Here is a 15,659-nt window from a genome sequence, read left to right as displayed (position 1 = left end):
CTCATTTCCTTACCCAACAAATGTAATGCTTAGAAAAACTTTCTCATGTTGAACCCACACACTCATCTGTCCAAACAGGTGCCATCAAATTTTATTTCAGAATTATGCTAATATTATATAGCAAGAGTTGATTGAAGTAGGAACTATGGGAGGTGTATAAAGTTTTAATAACCTTATCATGATCCTCATTAATATTATTCATCCTTATCCATTCCGTTCACAGTATCCATTGGTTTGCACCAGGATTTAATTAGGGGGTGATTCTACTGCAGTTGAAAGGCCTGCAGTTGACAAGACGGGCAGACAAATGTTATACGAAATGAACATATTTTCAAAGACTGGTCAAGGGCTGGAGAGAAGGCCTAACTGTTAATGGCCAGGCTCACTGTCCAAGCACTGTTCGGGGCTGTCCTGTTCTCTGAGTCTTCTCTTGCCCTTCTCTCACGCTTCTGGAATTCATAATTCTTCATTTAGATCTCCCTTTAGCCACCTCGCTGTTTGTCAATGATGACTGTCTCTTTGTCTTATTCACTCTGGGTTGTAAATATTGCTATAGCCCAAGAATGGGCTTTGTTTATTAGTGTTTCTCTTTTCCCGACATAGTTTTCAGCATACAACAGTAGATAATTGGTTATATTTGTGCCCATCAGAGAGCATTAACTGAATACATAGTAATTGTGACTGTGCTTTATAGACTTGACAGCTTTAAAAATTCAAAGATGAGGCAAATGGGTGGAGACCTGAGAATTGTTGTTTGTTGAGAAAGACTTAGTGAACGCTGGCCTTTCTTAGGATTATGGGCCATAGAATGCAAAGAGTTCATGGGAGATGCTGAGTGGGGGGAAATGCATACCTATAGGCCAGTCCTAGGGAGGCAAAGGCAGGCCGATCTCTTTGAGTTTGAGGCCAGGATGCCCCACATAGCAAGTTCCAGGCAGCCAGAGCTATGTAGTAAAACCTTGTCTAAAAAAAGAAAACAAGTTTGTGAAATAAGATGATTTCAGTTTTAAAGCTGGGCATGCAAACTAATGACCATAGTGATAACTGTTTATATACCTCATTATTTGACCCATTTTTATGTACAGTTCACCTGTTTATCACTACTATATCCATGTAACCATTGTTGGTATGACTCGGTTTTTATACTACCAAAATATGCAAAACTAGCCTGTAAAGTCTATCACAATTTTCTGTGTTTCTCATGTGAATTCTTTTAAGATGTAAATTGTAAAAAGAAATTATTGAGACTGGAGATATGGTTCTGCTCACCAAGTTAAGTCTCAGTCCAGCTAGGTGTGATGGGGTGGACAGACTTGAAGTGAAACTGTCTTATGAGAAACCAAAGCCTGGACCTTGAGACTTGGTATAACAGTGAGAAGAATGGAAAGCACGAACTCCAATGGAAAGGAAGTTAAGCCAATTACCCTTCAGAGTGAACTTTATCAGGAGAGAGAGAGACTTCCCCCTAAAGGCCCTAGCAAGGTTTCAAGAGCTTCATCACAAGAGATAGCTTAAAGTAAAAGAGGAAGCGAAAGATCCACCATAGACATCATGATGTGGTGGGGGGCGTGCATCTGAAGGGAAAGGCTGTTATTTATTAAGCAGTGCAATGTTATTCATTAAGTGGCACTGTTTTACTGTGCAAGAAAAGCCACAAGGTACAACAAAACCCACTATAAGAGTTTATTAAGGGAAGGGAACAGAAGGGGGTGCTTAGGCTTATGAAAAGATCGTGCAGAAAGAGTGGGGAGGGATAGATGGAACCCAATTTTTTATAGGTTTCCCCTGCACATGCGCATATGGGCTACACCACACATGCCCATAGATTACATGCCCATGCTGCTCACAAATTAAGTGATCACACAGGGCATGGATTACATAGGACTTAATAAGGCCCTGGGATGACTAAGCATCTTGCCAACACATGCACAGTAATGGGGGAGTAGCTAGGAATTCTAACAAAGGAGGCTTCCAAAGAAAGCCCCTAAACAAAAGGGAGAACTTTTGATGAAATCGTGGATAGTTCAATGCTAAGTGACATCATCTATAGGACTCGGCAGATATGGAGCCAGTTCTGGAAGGGATAATAAAGCTTATCTTGTAGCTGCTAGAGGGAGGGGCTATAGGGCCACAGCTCCACATGGTTTCTTTACTTTCTGTCCTGGAGAGCAAGCTTTGGGAAGGTCCAGTTGGGCTTATGGGCTTGGGGGGGCAGCCAGAGAGTTTGTGTTCTAACAAGACTGAGATTCAGAAATCATCAGCCAATTTCGGGAATCATATAAGGGTGCTAATTATCCAGGAACAGGGATATAAACAGAAAAAAGCTAGAAGCCCGAGCACAGGTGAGCAGAGCTCTGTGGGAAGGTACAGAAATCAAAGAAGGGGCATTTCCTGTTTATGTAGGTGAGGCAGGGGCTCCAGAGAGGTGAGAAGAGGGGACGCCAGTGGTAAGGTAGTTTAGGAGAAAAAAAATATGTAATGAGGGTAAGAATTTGAGAAATTTGCCGGCTGGGGGTTTCTCAGAATACCAAGGGCCCTGCGGCTGCAGCAAAATGGGCTTGGTGTTCATGGCCAAGTTTTCTGTATGGCCTGCCCTTGGCCAGAGTCCACCCATCCGGGGAACACCTCTCCCTGCCCCTCCAGATTTCCCTTTGAGGTAATACCCAGGTCAGTCATTTGAGCCTTTAATCACCCTGCTAGCAAGAGGTATTTTTATGGGACAGTCATGAATATTTTACAAAGTATGAATATGAATGAGAAACACCTTTACTATGCCAGAGAAATAAAGTTTATTGGGAAGTAAATGAAGCTGCCTCCTTGCATTCCAGAGAATACGAGAGAAGAAAGGAAGGCAGGAAATGGAGGCCTGTACAGGAAACGCCCTCTCTGGTAATCCCCAGAGCTCAGATTGCAGAGATCTGACACCTTCAGCGGCAAAGAGACTTGACCTTCAATGTCAAGAAGTTGATGACGGCGGTCTTTGCTCATTGGTTCTGGAAAGCATGTCAGTTTCTAGCAATTGCAGTTGTCATGGTGACGTTTCTTAATGGCAACCGAAGTCCTAGCAAAGGAGAGACCTGAAGACTGTTCCTGGCTTTTCACTAACTGGCTTCATTGATGTCTTCAAAGGGGATCCACGGAGTTCAGTTAACAGCAACGCTTTTGAGAGCTGCCGCAAGGTCCACAGCAGCTGCCGCTAGCGTTGGTGGTGGCGCATGGGTTGCATGGGAGGCTGGGGAGACACAGAAGGGAACAATGGAGTGGACAGGAGAAGTCAGAAAACCCTAAGTCACACACAGTATCTGGTACTCACAGGAACTACCTGTGAATTAAGAGTGGAATTGCAACTGGTATCAAGCCCTTCTCCCTTAACCACAATACCCTGGGCAGCATGGGAAACTTGTGCTTTTAAAATTGTCTCACACTCTTGTGCTCTCCGGGAACTTAACATGTAAGGCTGTGACTGGCAATCTCCCTACCCACTCCTCTGCTCGCTATTGATGACTTTCAGAGGCAGGAGCTATTTCCTGCGCCTTTGCTCACCCCCATTTACTTGGCTTGTGCAAATCACTATGCCACTGTAGGCATTCAGTGCACTATTTGAGTAGTTTGAAACATGGTCACCGTGAGTGTTTCTTCTGTCTAATACATCCACCACACATACAATCCCGGAAATTCATTCTGTACTCACTTGCAGTCCTCGTTCTCCAGCAGGCTCCTGTACGTGTTGATCTCACACTCCAGCCTGGACCGGATGTCCAGCAGCACCTGGTACTCCTGGTTCTGACGCTCCAGGTCAGCCCGGATCTCACCAAGCTGGGACTCCACGTTGGTGATCAGACACTGCACCTGGGACAGCTGGGAGCTGTAGCGAGCCTCGCTCTCTGTCAGTGTGTTTTCCAGAGAGTTTCTCTGTGGGGGAGAAGACAAAGGCTGTCACAGAGCTGTCCCCTCTAAAGGCTCCTGCATGGCCTCCCAAAGGAGTCACAGGCTTCAAGAGCTAAGGAGAGGAAGTGGCCCCAAGGGCACCCCAGTGACTCTGCCTCCTGACTCCACACTGCCCAGCAGCAGGTGTGGACACTACTCACCAGGTTGTGCTGGGCCTGCAGCTCGATCTCCAGGGCGTTGACTGTGCGTCTCAGCTCGATGATCTCTGCCTGGCAGGACTGCAGCTGCTCTGAGCTGGACACCACCTGCTTGTTCAGCTCCTCGGTCTGCAACAGGCAAGGGCAGAGACAGGATCAGAGCCTGCTTAGGGTCCTGGGGGACCCAGTCCCTGGGTGACCATGAGCTCAGGTGCCCACCTGTGTGGTGAACCATTCCTCCACTTCTCTGCGGTTGGTTTCCACCAGGGCCTCGTACTGACACCTGGTCTCATTGAGCACACGGTTCAGGTCCACAGTGGGAGCGGCGTCCACCTCCACGTTGAGGCGGTCTCCAAGCTGGCAGCGCAGGGTGTTGACTTCCTGGTGGGGGAAGGAGAAAGAATGACCCTATGAGCCCAGATCTTCTCTCTTCCTGCTTTAGGAAAGTGAGTATAACACTGCCTACAAAGGGATGGGGCGCTAAAACAACATCCTCATCATTCCAAAGATACAGACATCGCAACAAAGCTCTATCAGGAACCACATGATTGTCTTTCTCAGACAAAAACTGAAGCACCTTCCCAATCTTCTGAGTCCTTGGCACACACAAACCCTCCTGTCTCCCACCACACTCCTTTAGGTACTAGATGCTTAGCCATACTTCACCATGCCTTGCCTAAGCATTTCTTTGCTATACCCTCAAATGACCTCCCCTTGTCCCTGAGAAGTACTCCCCAGCTCCTCTCCGTAAGACTGGCTTCCTCCTACTATGTGCACACCACACAACACTTATTTCACTCAGCCTTGCATGATGTCACTAGGGCTCCCTAGCTGTCCCTCCATACTAGACTGGGAGTTCTTAAAGAGAGGAGCCATGGGTTGTTTTTTATTCTTTTACCCTCCACCTCCACTGTCAATCCCGGGACCCAACAGTAGTAACCAGCAGAGATCAGAGTTCAGTGGGTGGACATCCATACTCACTGCCCACAAGCCAGTGTGCTTGAGCATCAGCAGCTCACTGGACTCCTTGATAAAGATGCAGCGCCATCCCCACCCTCCTAGGATCTTAGCTGGAAGTCCTCAGGGAATGGTCCTACATCAGGAAGCCTGACGGCTAACTAGGACCTCCTGATTCCAGGGACCCTCTCTTAATGCTAATGGCTTCACCCCCACGGCTCTGAAACCTGCTTTTTAAATACATCTTCTTACCTCCTCATGATTCTTCTTGAGACATAGCAGCTCCTCCCTCAGAGACTCCACCTGAGCCTCCAGGTCAGACTTGCAGAGGGTCAGCTCGTCCAGGACCCTGCGCAGACTGTTGATGTCTGACTCCACCAGCTGCCGCAGGGACTGCTCAGTCTGGTACCTGCACACACAGAGCGGGAGGATCAGCCAGCATCTTGTTAGGATGGGACTGGACCAAGAACTCAATGAACGTATACAGTTGTCTGCCTTTCTTGCTCTGTTTCCATCTTGCTATATGTAGATCAGCTGGGTGAGGTCTTGACTCAACTGAACATCACAAGGGGCCCAAAGACACCCATAAGGTGGAGTCCTCACCCTCTTCTTGGTGTTTATTGGTTGATATAAAACCAAACTGATCCATTCCCATCTCCGGATTTGGGGGTTTTATAAGAAGAACTCTCTCGAAACACTGATATAGGTTGAACATCACTGCCTAGAAAATCCAAAACCTGAAATGCTTAGCAGTCTGAAAGTCTTTGAGGAACACAACACCACAGTGAAAACTGCCCCACCTGACTCCAATGAAAGAGCAGAATCAAAATGCAGGTGCACTAAAAGTAGTGAATAAAATGACACTCTGCTGTGTTTGAAGGGCATAAACACCTAACAAATGAGTTTTGTGTTTATGTGTTTATATTCAGGCCCTGTCCCCAAGACAACTCACCATGAATATTCAACTATTCCACAACTCAGAAGGAAAGCCAAAACCCAAAAAACACTTCTGGTCCCAAGCACTTCTGATAAAGGACAGTCAACCAATATCAACTGAAGGGCTCAAGTCTGGATGCCTGGTTGAAGCTTATTTTTTATAACCAGACTTAGAAGGAGACATGAAAAGGGAAGAAATGTCTTCCTCATCCCTTCCATCTGCCCTTCCCGGCAACATTAGACCCACAGAGCCTTGAACAAGCCATGAGAGAGCTACCAGGGTTTGGAAGTCACCCAACTCAAAAGGTTCAACATACTTGGTCCGGAAGTCATCAGAGGCCAGCTTGGCATTGTCGATCTGCACGGCCAGCCTGGAGTTCTCAGACTTAGCACACAGAATCTGAAACAACGGTTCCAATGTGAGATCCACTTGAACTTGAGTATGTCTCCCCATCCTAAGAAAGGCAGCTGCTCCCCGACTCTTAGACAAGTCACCCTCTCACCTTCTGCTGCAGCTCCTCAATGGTCTTGAAGTAGGCCTGGTAGGCAGGGCACACCAGAGGGTCCTGCTGCTGGTTCCTCTCCTGGATCCGACACTCCAGCTCTGCATTCTCTCTCTCCAGCTGCCTCACCTTCTCCAGGTAGCTGGCCAGGCGGTCATTCAGGAACTGCATGGTCTCCTTCTCATTGCCATTGAAGGAGCCCTCACAGAACCAATTGCAGTTGCCCACATTGGCGGGGATGTTGCAGGCCCCGGGCAGGGTGCAGCCATGGCAGCTGTTGGGCACGCAGGGCCGGGAGGAGCAGCTGGTGCGGCAGCTCAGGGCAGGCAGGCAAGATTCACAGGACATGGTGTTGGGAGAGGTGATTGGAGAGTGGTGACCTGCTGGAGGTAGATGTGGGTGAGGTTTGAGTCTCTCCGTCCTTCATGAGCCTTTTATACTCTTAATAGTGGGTGGGGGCTTGAAAAATAGCATAATTTCCTTTCCTAATGCTTCAGCTAATTTTTCTTCAAATTATGCTACTTAGATTGCTTCCAAAGAGTCCCCCCTCATCCTATAAAATTATTCCATTCAGCTTGTGTCACAGCAGCCTCTTCCTGGGTACAAGTGGTTGATGAAATCAGAGTTTCATCAGATGACTTCAAAGGAGGTAGATTCATCACAGTCCTGAAAGGTTCACCCCATTACTCAGAGGGAAGGATAGCCAGGGACGTGAGGTGGGGTTGTTTGGGAATCAGGGATTCCTTTCCTGGGAGGTTTCTGCTGATATAACGACAGCAAAAGTACTTTGGGTAAACATCCTTCCCATTGGCCTGTCCTCTAGACACATTTCAGCATTCAGGGGAATCATCCTTATGAAGAAACTCAGGCTGGACTAGCTGCAAGAAAGCTGATACTTGAATACTGGCTGCACCTTGGGAAATGTGCAGATAGACAGACTAGAAACAAGTGTGTGATGGTGCTTGGGAAATGTGAAATGAAAGCTGGATGGATGGATGGATGGATGGATGGATGGATGGATGGATGGATGGGACAAGCACTCAGATGGATGGGGATTGTTCTAAAAGGAGATTTGGCCAACTATAGGCCACAGTCTGTATAGAGTGTGGAGATGTACTCTTGGTGGATAGTGGAACCTTTAAGGGTTGGAGCCATTGGGTGGGTTCTGTGGCACTGAAGGAAATACAGAGAGAGAGAGAGAGAGAGAGAGAGAGAGAGAGAGAGAGAGAGAGAGAGAGAGAGAGAGAGACTTTTCTATCCTTAAGAAGCTAAGTCATGTGTTGGGTCAATAATAATCAAAATTATTAATAATCCTAATAGAATTTCCCTTTTGACAGTGTTTCCATGAACACCACTTTCCATGCTTTTCTTGACAAGTGTGTAAAGTAGTTGGAGATGAGCTGTTTATCCCTTCATTACCTCTGGGGAAATCAAAATTCAGGAAATTTACAAGAACATCAAGCTGATGGTTCTGACCAGCATCCAGGTACCGGTGAGTGGGCTTCATCAGAGCCAGGGGAAACGTTTCACCTGTCGAGAGTCTACAAGTCCCCTGGGGCCAAGCTGACTTCTGCCTCTTGAGCTGATTAAATCAGTCTGTTTGGGAGGAGAAAGCCCTCTCAAAAGTTTTTAAATATGCTCCCCCAAGTTTTTCAAAACACCCCCAAGACTAAGAACTGATGTTTTGCCATGTGTCTATAGATGACCATGGAACACCAGGAAACCATTTTTAAAAGCCATTTGGAAGGTTTTGGGGAACTGTAGAGCACATTTATTTACAATATTAAGATGTGTCTGAAAAACATATCATGACTCATGGATCCTATATGTTTTGTTCATAACCATAGTCCCCCTCCACTGCAGACATTATTTCTACTTAAATCATGGGCACAGCTCCCTGTCTGGGGGAGGGCTGCGTTTCTTTAATACTCAGTTTGTGAACAACAAACCTGTTTGCTTGAGGATCAGCTTGACTCTTGTGAAGCTATTCAAAGAGAAGCTGGGAGTAGGGTAGACAAGTTAGATAATCAAAAGCAAACAAACTGTATAATTATATCAATTATGAGTCATTATTGTCTTTAGAGGGGCCTGACAAAAAATTAGTTTGGAATGTACCTGTGTGAGGAGCTTGTGCATAGGGGACAGCTTTGAAGAATGTCATTGACCTGGATGTAGACATTCCATTCTTCGTATTGTATGGTAGAGTCTTGTGTGGAACCTGGTTCTAATAACCAAATGTGAATTTAAGCAAGTTTCCAAGCCTCAGTGTCCTCATTTGTAAAATGGGTTTAACTCTAACAATACTATAAATACTCATTGAGATAACACCCTACTATAGTGAATGTTCTATAGGTAAGAGTTATATTGGTTTCTTGTTGCTGCTGTCATGAATTCCCACAAAGTTAAAGACTTAAAAGAACTCAAAATTATTCCTTAAAATCCCGTAAGTTAGAAGTCCAAAATTGGTCTCAAATCAGGGTTTTATGCTTTGCTAAAATCAAGAGATCAAGAAGCATTTCCACATACCAACCATGGAAAATCCCAAAAGGGGACCAGTGAGAAGACTCAGTGGGTAAAGACACCCGATGCCAAACCTAACACCATGAGTACAATCCCAGGGACTCACACGGTAGAAGGAGAGAATCAATGCCTGTAGATTGTCCTCTGACTTCTGCATACATGCTTGGCACAGGGCCACTCTCTTATACGCACATATACACAAAATATGTAAATACATTTAATTTTTTAAGATTTCTTAAAGGACCAGAGTCTCAAGCATCAGAACTAGAACTATAAAACCTGTAGATGAAAATCTCTGTGAATCTGGATTTGACACCAAAAGCTCAGGCAACCAAAAGAAAAACTGAATAAACTTCCTCCAAAATAAAACTCCTGTGCATCAGAAACTCAATCAAGGGGGCAGTGCACACACACACACACACACACACACACACACACACACACACACGATACACTTACATAAATGCAGGCAACACTCTCACACACAAAATAAGTTAAATTTAAAAAATAAATAAAGAACTATGTCAAGAAAAGAAACATGGTTTAGAAATATAACTTGGTGACCAGTACTTGTTTAATGTGTGTAAGGCCCTGAGCTCAGGGTCCAAGCACCAGAAAGTGAGGTGAATAAACCAAGGAGTTCTCAAACTGGGGGAAAATGTCTGCAGACCATATATCTGGTGGGAAATAAGTTGCAGAATTTCAGACCATATATCTGGTGGGAAATAAGATCCAGAATTTATTATAAACTCCTATGACCAAAAAGCAAGAGAACCATCTTAAAAACAGATAAGAGACTTCAACTGACAATTCTCCAAAGAAGATACATAAATGGCCATTTTTAAAAATGCCCAATGTCCTTAGTCATGAGGAACATGCAAATGGAAACCGCAGTAAGGTACCACTTCACACCCATTCTGATGACTACGCTTCAAACAAACAGAAAATAGGAAGTGTGGGCAAGCGTCTGAGAAATTGGAACCTTGTGCTCTTCTGGTGAGAACTGTAAATGGTGCAGACACTGTCTGTGTCTTTGTTATGTCAGTTCACAAGACTGTGGTTCAAAAGAGTAGGTTGATAACATCCTGAGGATCCTCTGGGGGGGGGGGGGTGATGTCAACACTTATCATTTCTGTGGATTTTTCTTCCAGTTAAAGGAAGTTGCCCTTTCTTGATAAATACTGCTGTTCTCGGCCTCCAGAGCTTGTCTCTTTCAATAGTTAGATATTTATTTCCAGCGCCAACCCAGCGGTTCAAACGCCAAGGCTCTGCATCTTAGGGCGATAGCACTTGTTGGGTCTAACTTTATGCCTCTTAACAAATTGTGAGTGACTTGAGGTTGGGAGCTGCCCTTAAGTGTCTCTCCCTGCTGCACCACCTGGCATCTACGGAGTAGGAACTGGTTAGATTGACATAAGAAAAGATGTCCCATGGATGAACTGATAGATCTTCTCAGTCAGTGACTGGAAGCCCAGGCAAGTCATGAAAACCCACATAAAAAAGAGGAAGACATCCTAAGTATGGCGGGGAAAGCCAGTGGGTGCTTCACAGGGTACTCCTGAGGTTACGTGGGCCACAATTACCCAGCATCATAGAGCACCAGATCCAAGGACCTCACTGAGGGAGAAAAAAAATGACTTTTCCAGAGCCTTTTTGCAATCCCTAGCTCATGGCTTCAGTTTCAGACTTGGATATCAACAGCTCTGAGAGAATCCACGTCATGAGAGAAATATAGAAACGATGAAAGGGAGACAGTAGCCCAGCGTTGCAGCAGCCTCACCCTCCTTCCTGACAGCTGCTCTGCCTCACCCATTGGTCCAGGCGAGCCATCTGCCCATCGAGACTCAAGCCATTGTAAAGCCTGACTTTCAAGTGGCTTTTTTTATAGAGTCCTCAAGCGGTGAGTGGATGGTAACAAATGAACAGCAATAAGAAGAGCATCTGCTTTGGACAGGAAAACGTTTATTGTGAGATTACAAGGGAGGGCCACCCGCACTTCCAAGTCCTCTGGCAAGCCAAGGGAGAGTCAGGTCCTTCTGAAGGAAAAGGCAGACAGAGAATGGTCTGGAGAAGGGTGTGGTAGCTGAAGACACAGTTTCTGGGGCTGTCACCCCAGGGCTGGGCTGGCTACTCATTTTGTGTTTTGATGCCTGTTTTGTGGCACGAACCAGAACCGGGTCAGAGATCTGGAACCCTAAGCCCTGTGTCCTGTCCCCTTGGGCATCGCCCAGGTCTTAGCGCACAAAGGAGTTGCATGGCCCACAGCGGGGGCGTGGGACACAAGGTGTGCACGGGGCAGGGGGTGGGCATGGCGTGCAGGGGTTGGAGACGCAGGGCCCGATGGGCTTGCCGCATGCGTTAGTTGTGGCACACGGATTGCAGGGTAGCCTAGAAACAAAAAATAGAACAGAAAGGTGAGGTGAGGCAGATACATAACCACATAGTAGAGAGTCCCCAAGAGTAGAAGTCCTGTCAGGACTTGTCCTGGCCTAAGAACACTCAGTTCCCCTCTACTAGAAAAAAAAAATCTTTAAATCACTAAAACTCTATTACAGAGAGCTACAAGTACTACACAGACACCCCAAATCTATACACTCCTAGCTGTTGACCTTGAGAGGGTTACTGCCTTCTCCAAGCCCCAGCTTCCTTACAAGGAGAACTGGAAGAAGACGGCACCAACCTACCGGAGGGGTAATTGCACAATAAGATTAGATAGTGCCTATCTTAAGCTGTCTATACAATGAAGTATTGTGAAAAGACAGCTCACATGACCCTACAAGTTATCACAGTAGAGTACAAAGACGGCTGTGCAATCTCAGTTCGTACACAAACTACTGTGCTAAGAAACCACTTGATGTTTTCGATGACGGCCACAGTGCTTGGTGAGTTCTGTTCCAGCATGTCAGGTGGGAAGGCGTGATTTTTTTTTTCCCCAAGGTAGACAATCTCCGAGGGCTCTGACTGAGTCCTATACTCCCTCGTGAGCTCTTATCAAAGTCTTCCTTCTATGCACTCACTTGCAGTCCTCGCTCTCCAGCAGGCCCCGGTACGTGTTGATCTCACACTCCAGCCGGGCCCGGATGTCCAGCAGCACCTGGTACTCCTGGTTCTGACGCTCTAGGTCAGCCCGGATCTCACCAAGCTGGGACTCCACGTTGGTGATCAGACACTGCACCTGGGACAGCTGGGAGCTGTAGCGAGCCTCACTCTCTGTCAGTGTGTTTTCCAGAGAGTTTCTCTGTGGGGGAGAAGACAAAGGCTGTCACAGAGCTGTCCCCTCTAAAGGCTCCTGCATGGCCTCCCAAAGGAGTCACAGGCTTCAAGAGCTAAGGAGAGGAAGTGGCCCCAAGGGCACCCCAGTGACTCTGCCTCCTGACTCCACACTGCCCAGCAGCAGGTGTGGACACTACTCACCAGGTTGTGCTGGGCCTGCAGCTCGATCTCCAGGGCGTTGACTGTGCGTCTCAGCTCGATGATCTCTGCCTGGCAGGACTGCAGCTGCTCTGAGCTGGACACCACCTGCTTGTTCAGCTCCTCGGTCTGCAACAGGCAAGGGCAGAGACAGGATCAGAGCCTGCTTAGGGTCCTGGGGGACCCAGTCCCTGGGTGACCGTGAGCTCAGGTGCCCACCTGTGTGGTGAACCATTCCTCCACTTCTCTGCGGTTGGTTTCCACCAGGGCCTCGTACTGACACCTGGTCTCATTGAGCACACGGTTCAGGTCCACAGTGGGAGCGGCATCCACCTCCACGTTGAGGCGGTCTCCAAGCTGGCAGCGCAGGGTGTTGACTTCCTACAGATGTATATATTCAGAGTTACTCCCCTCAATGAGTCTCAGAAATAATCCTGCCTGTGGAAGCCCTCCTAAGTCTATTTCCTCAGAAAGAACCTTGGAGTGAAGCAGTCTATCATATCAGCTCAAGGCAAACAGTCTCCATGAGCTCAGCTCCCCCTTCACCATTACCCTGCCATGACACTGGCTTCAGGGGGAAATCCCAAGGGTTTGCTGAGCTGCTGCTGAAGAACAGGCTAACAGACAAGTTTCCCAGATTGGAAACTGTGAGACCCTTGAATGCAAAAAGATGGCTGGAACGATTCAGATTGTCTGTCAAATCTTCTTGCTACCAAAAAAGAAGCAAAATCATGTCATAGCACCTCCTAGGAGAAGCCACTCATTCCTCACCAAGACTTTGGAAGAGTGCAGGCAACACTCATCTGCCTTGACTTATTGGTCTTAGCAAGAGAATAATCGGATCACCAATACTGCAAGTCTGGAACTCTACAGCTCTGTGGCCAATTGCCAGCAAATGGAGATGTCTTGGAAACCATACATGGGTTTTTAATGTGAGGCCTATCCTGTCTGAGAACATGGTCCAGTTCATCTATAGTTTTCTCACATCAGGTCTTGATGGCTTTGAAGGGGATTCATAAAAACATACTGAGATTTACATTTATACCCTTAGCTCTGCTTTTCCCAACCCCAAAGCCTGAGGCTGAGTTAGGCTCTTCATCTGGTCTCACCTCCTCATGGTTCCTCTTGAGACACAGCAGCTCCTCCTTCAGGGACTCCACCTGCGCCTCCAGGTCAGACTTGCACAGGGTCAGCTCGTCCAGGATCCTGCGCAGGCCGTTGATGTCCGACTCCACCAGCTGCCGCAGCGACAGCTCTGTCTCATACCTGAAAAAGGACAGGGTCAGAGCAGCAGCTGGTGGGTCTTCCAGACTCCAAACAATAATCCTTGCTAGACGCCATTTGCCTTGCCTTCCTACTTCCTGCAATGAATAGACCCAGGGGACAGAGAGTTCTGGATGCTCCATCAAAACCCAACCTTGTACTTTTCTGTTTTTGTGATTCCTTTTGCTTGGTTCTGCCCCCAACGTCTTTTGCAGAACCATTCACAACTCACAGATTGTCTGCTGTTTGGAAAAGCTATGGAAATCTCTTTCCTTAACTGGAGGTTAAGCCAAAGAAGAGGATGCTGGTGTGAATGCCAAACAACTCACTTAGTCCTGAAGTCATCGGCAGCCAGCTTGGCATTATCTATCTGCACCACCAACCTGGCATTCTCAGACTTGCTGCACAGGATCTGGGGAAGGAGAGACCGCATGAATTAGTGAGCATGAGAAATAAATATAAAACCATCAACTTCTTTAATAGGGTTATTTTGAAGGGAAAATGGGAAAGTAAGGGTCATTGTGAGATGAAAACAAGAAACACTTCTCTACCTCAGGCTGAAAACCATAACAAGTTACCATCATTTAGACATGACAGCATGGCCCCTCACCTTCTGCTGCAGCTCCTCAATGGTCCTGAAGTAGGCCTGGTAGGCAGGGCACACCAGAGGGTCCTGCTGCTGGTTCCTCTCCTGGATCCGACACTCCAGCTCTGCATTCTCTCTCTCCAGCTGCCTCACCTTCTCCAGGTAGCTGGCCAGGCGGTCATTCAGGAACTGCATGGTCTCCTTCTCATTGCCATTGAAGGAGCCCTCACAGAACCAATTGCAGTTGCCCACATTGGCGGGGATGTTGCAGGCCCCGGGCAGGGTGCAGCCGTGGCAGCTGTTGGGCACGCAGGGCCGGGAGGAGCAGCTGGTGCGGCAGCTCATGGTGGGCAGGCAGCAGTTGTATGGCATGGTGCTGGAGGGAGTGAGGTGCCTGGCTGAAGACACAAGAGTGGATTCTCCAAGCCTCGGAGCTCTAGGTCTTCTTCCTCTGGTGAGAATTTATAACCCTTCTACAGAGGGTGTGGACACAGTATGTAACATGTTTCTTCTTTGTACTTCTTCACTGGTTTTCAGACGCCCTCTCCATCCGTCTGTCATTTGCCTCCCTCAGAGGAGTCCCTGGTCCCATAAAATTCTTTACTTGAGCTTCTTGCTAAGTCAGGACTCTTCTTCTGCCATTACACCCATGAAATCGGAGTTCTGCGGTGTACCTTCAAAGAAGCCACATGGTCCAGCCCTGGTCAGCTGGGTGTTGGTCCATCCCAGTGACATTCTTCTGTATGAAGGGATCCTGAAGACCCATAATCAACCTCCTGTCCTAACTAACCTGGCAGAGAGAGAGAGAGAGAGAGAGAGAGAGAGAGAGAGAGAGAGAGAGAGAGAGAGACAGAGACAGAGAGACAGAAATTGCTTGAAGACATTACATTCACTCACAGGCATCAATTCTTGTTCCTGGTGATGAGAGACAACTCTCTGAATGCTGCCGTATTCCAGGCCAAGGATGGATGACTGTGGTGGTGATGATTTGGGCTGATCTGAGCCTTGACTGTGAAGGTTGGAGAGATCTTTGTGGTTTACAGGACCATGTTAATGCCCTCTGTTATCACTTAAGAGAATGGTAGAGATTTTAATAATCGCCTTGAGAACAGAGAAGTTTCTGGAAGGAGAGACAGTTTTGAAAGAGGTCTGAAAAATATTAGCTAATGGGTCAGTGTAAATTCATTTAAACTGTCTAGGAAAAGAAACGTGGGAATAAGGATGTGTTCATCAAACTTTTACATGGGACATCAATCAAAACAGAATGAATGGGCTCATTAGGAAAGTAAAGAGATAACCCAAAAAGGTTAAGAATACAGGTCTGTGGTAGGTAGGGCACTGCCTACTATATGCAGTTTCCTGGATTCAATCCCCAGCAAGGTAAAGAGATAGCCAAAA

At 47.0% G+C, this 15,659-nt stretch overlaps 2 protein-coding genes across 2 annotated transcripts; both read right to left on the bottom strand.

Moving 5' to 3' along the window:
• Positions 1-2,770: 2,770 nt before the first annotated feature.
• On the bottom strand, positions 2,771-6,897 carry Krt34 (keratin 34). Its single transcript, XM_028889514.2, has 7 exons — positions 6,482-6,897; positions 6,296-6,378; positions 5,295-5,451; positions 4,305-4,466; positions 4,089-4,214; positions 3,692-3,912; positions 2,771-3,232 (listed from the first exon to the last, which is right to left on the bottom strand). Exons 1-7 carry the CDS (start codon positions 6,827-6,829, stop codon positions 3,148-3,150), a joined length of 1,182 nt encoding a protein of 393 aa, XP_028745347.1. The 5' UTR covers positions 6,830-6,897; the 3' UTR covers positions 2,771-3,147.
• Positions 6,898-10,941: 4,044 nt separating this feature from the next.
• LOC114706941 (keratin, type I cuticular Ha1) lies at positions 10,942-14,945 on the bottom strand. The gene is made up of 7 exons (XM_028889503.2): positions 14,286-14,945; positions 14,005-14,087; positions 13,522-13,678; positions 12,632-12,793; positions 12,416-12,541; positions 12,019-12,239; positions 10,942-11,389 (listed from the first exon to the last, which is right to left on the bottom strand). The coding sequence occupies exons 1-7, from the start codon at positions 14,631-14,633 to the stop codon at positions 11,236-11,238; spliced, it is 1,251 nt and encodes a 416-aa protein (XP_028745336.1). The 5' UTR covers positions 14,634-14,945; the 3' UTR covers positions 10,942-11,235.
• Between the last annotated feature and the right edge of the window lie 714 nt (positions 14,946-15,659).

Source organism: Peromyscus leucopus, chromosome 8b (assembly GCF_004664715.2).
Source record: "Peromyscus leucopus breed LL Stock chromosome 8b, UCI_PerLeu_2.1, whole genome shotgun sequence".
NCBI classification, from domain to species: Eukaryota; Metazoa; Chordata; class Mammalia; order Rodentia; family Cricetidae; genus Peromyscus; species Peromyscus leucopus.
Note: the sequence above shows the minus strand (reverse complement) of the source record. Positions and strands in the feature narration are given on the sequence as shown.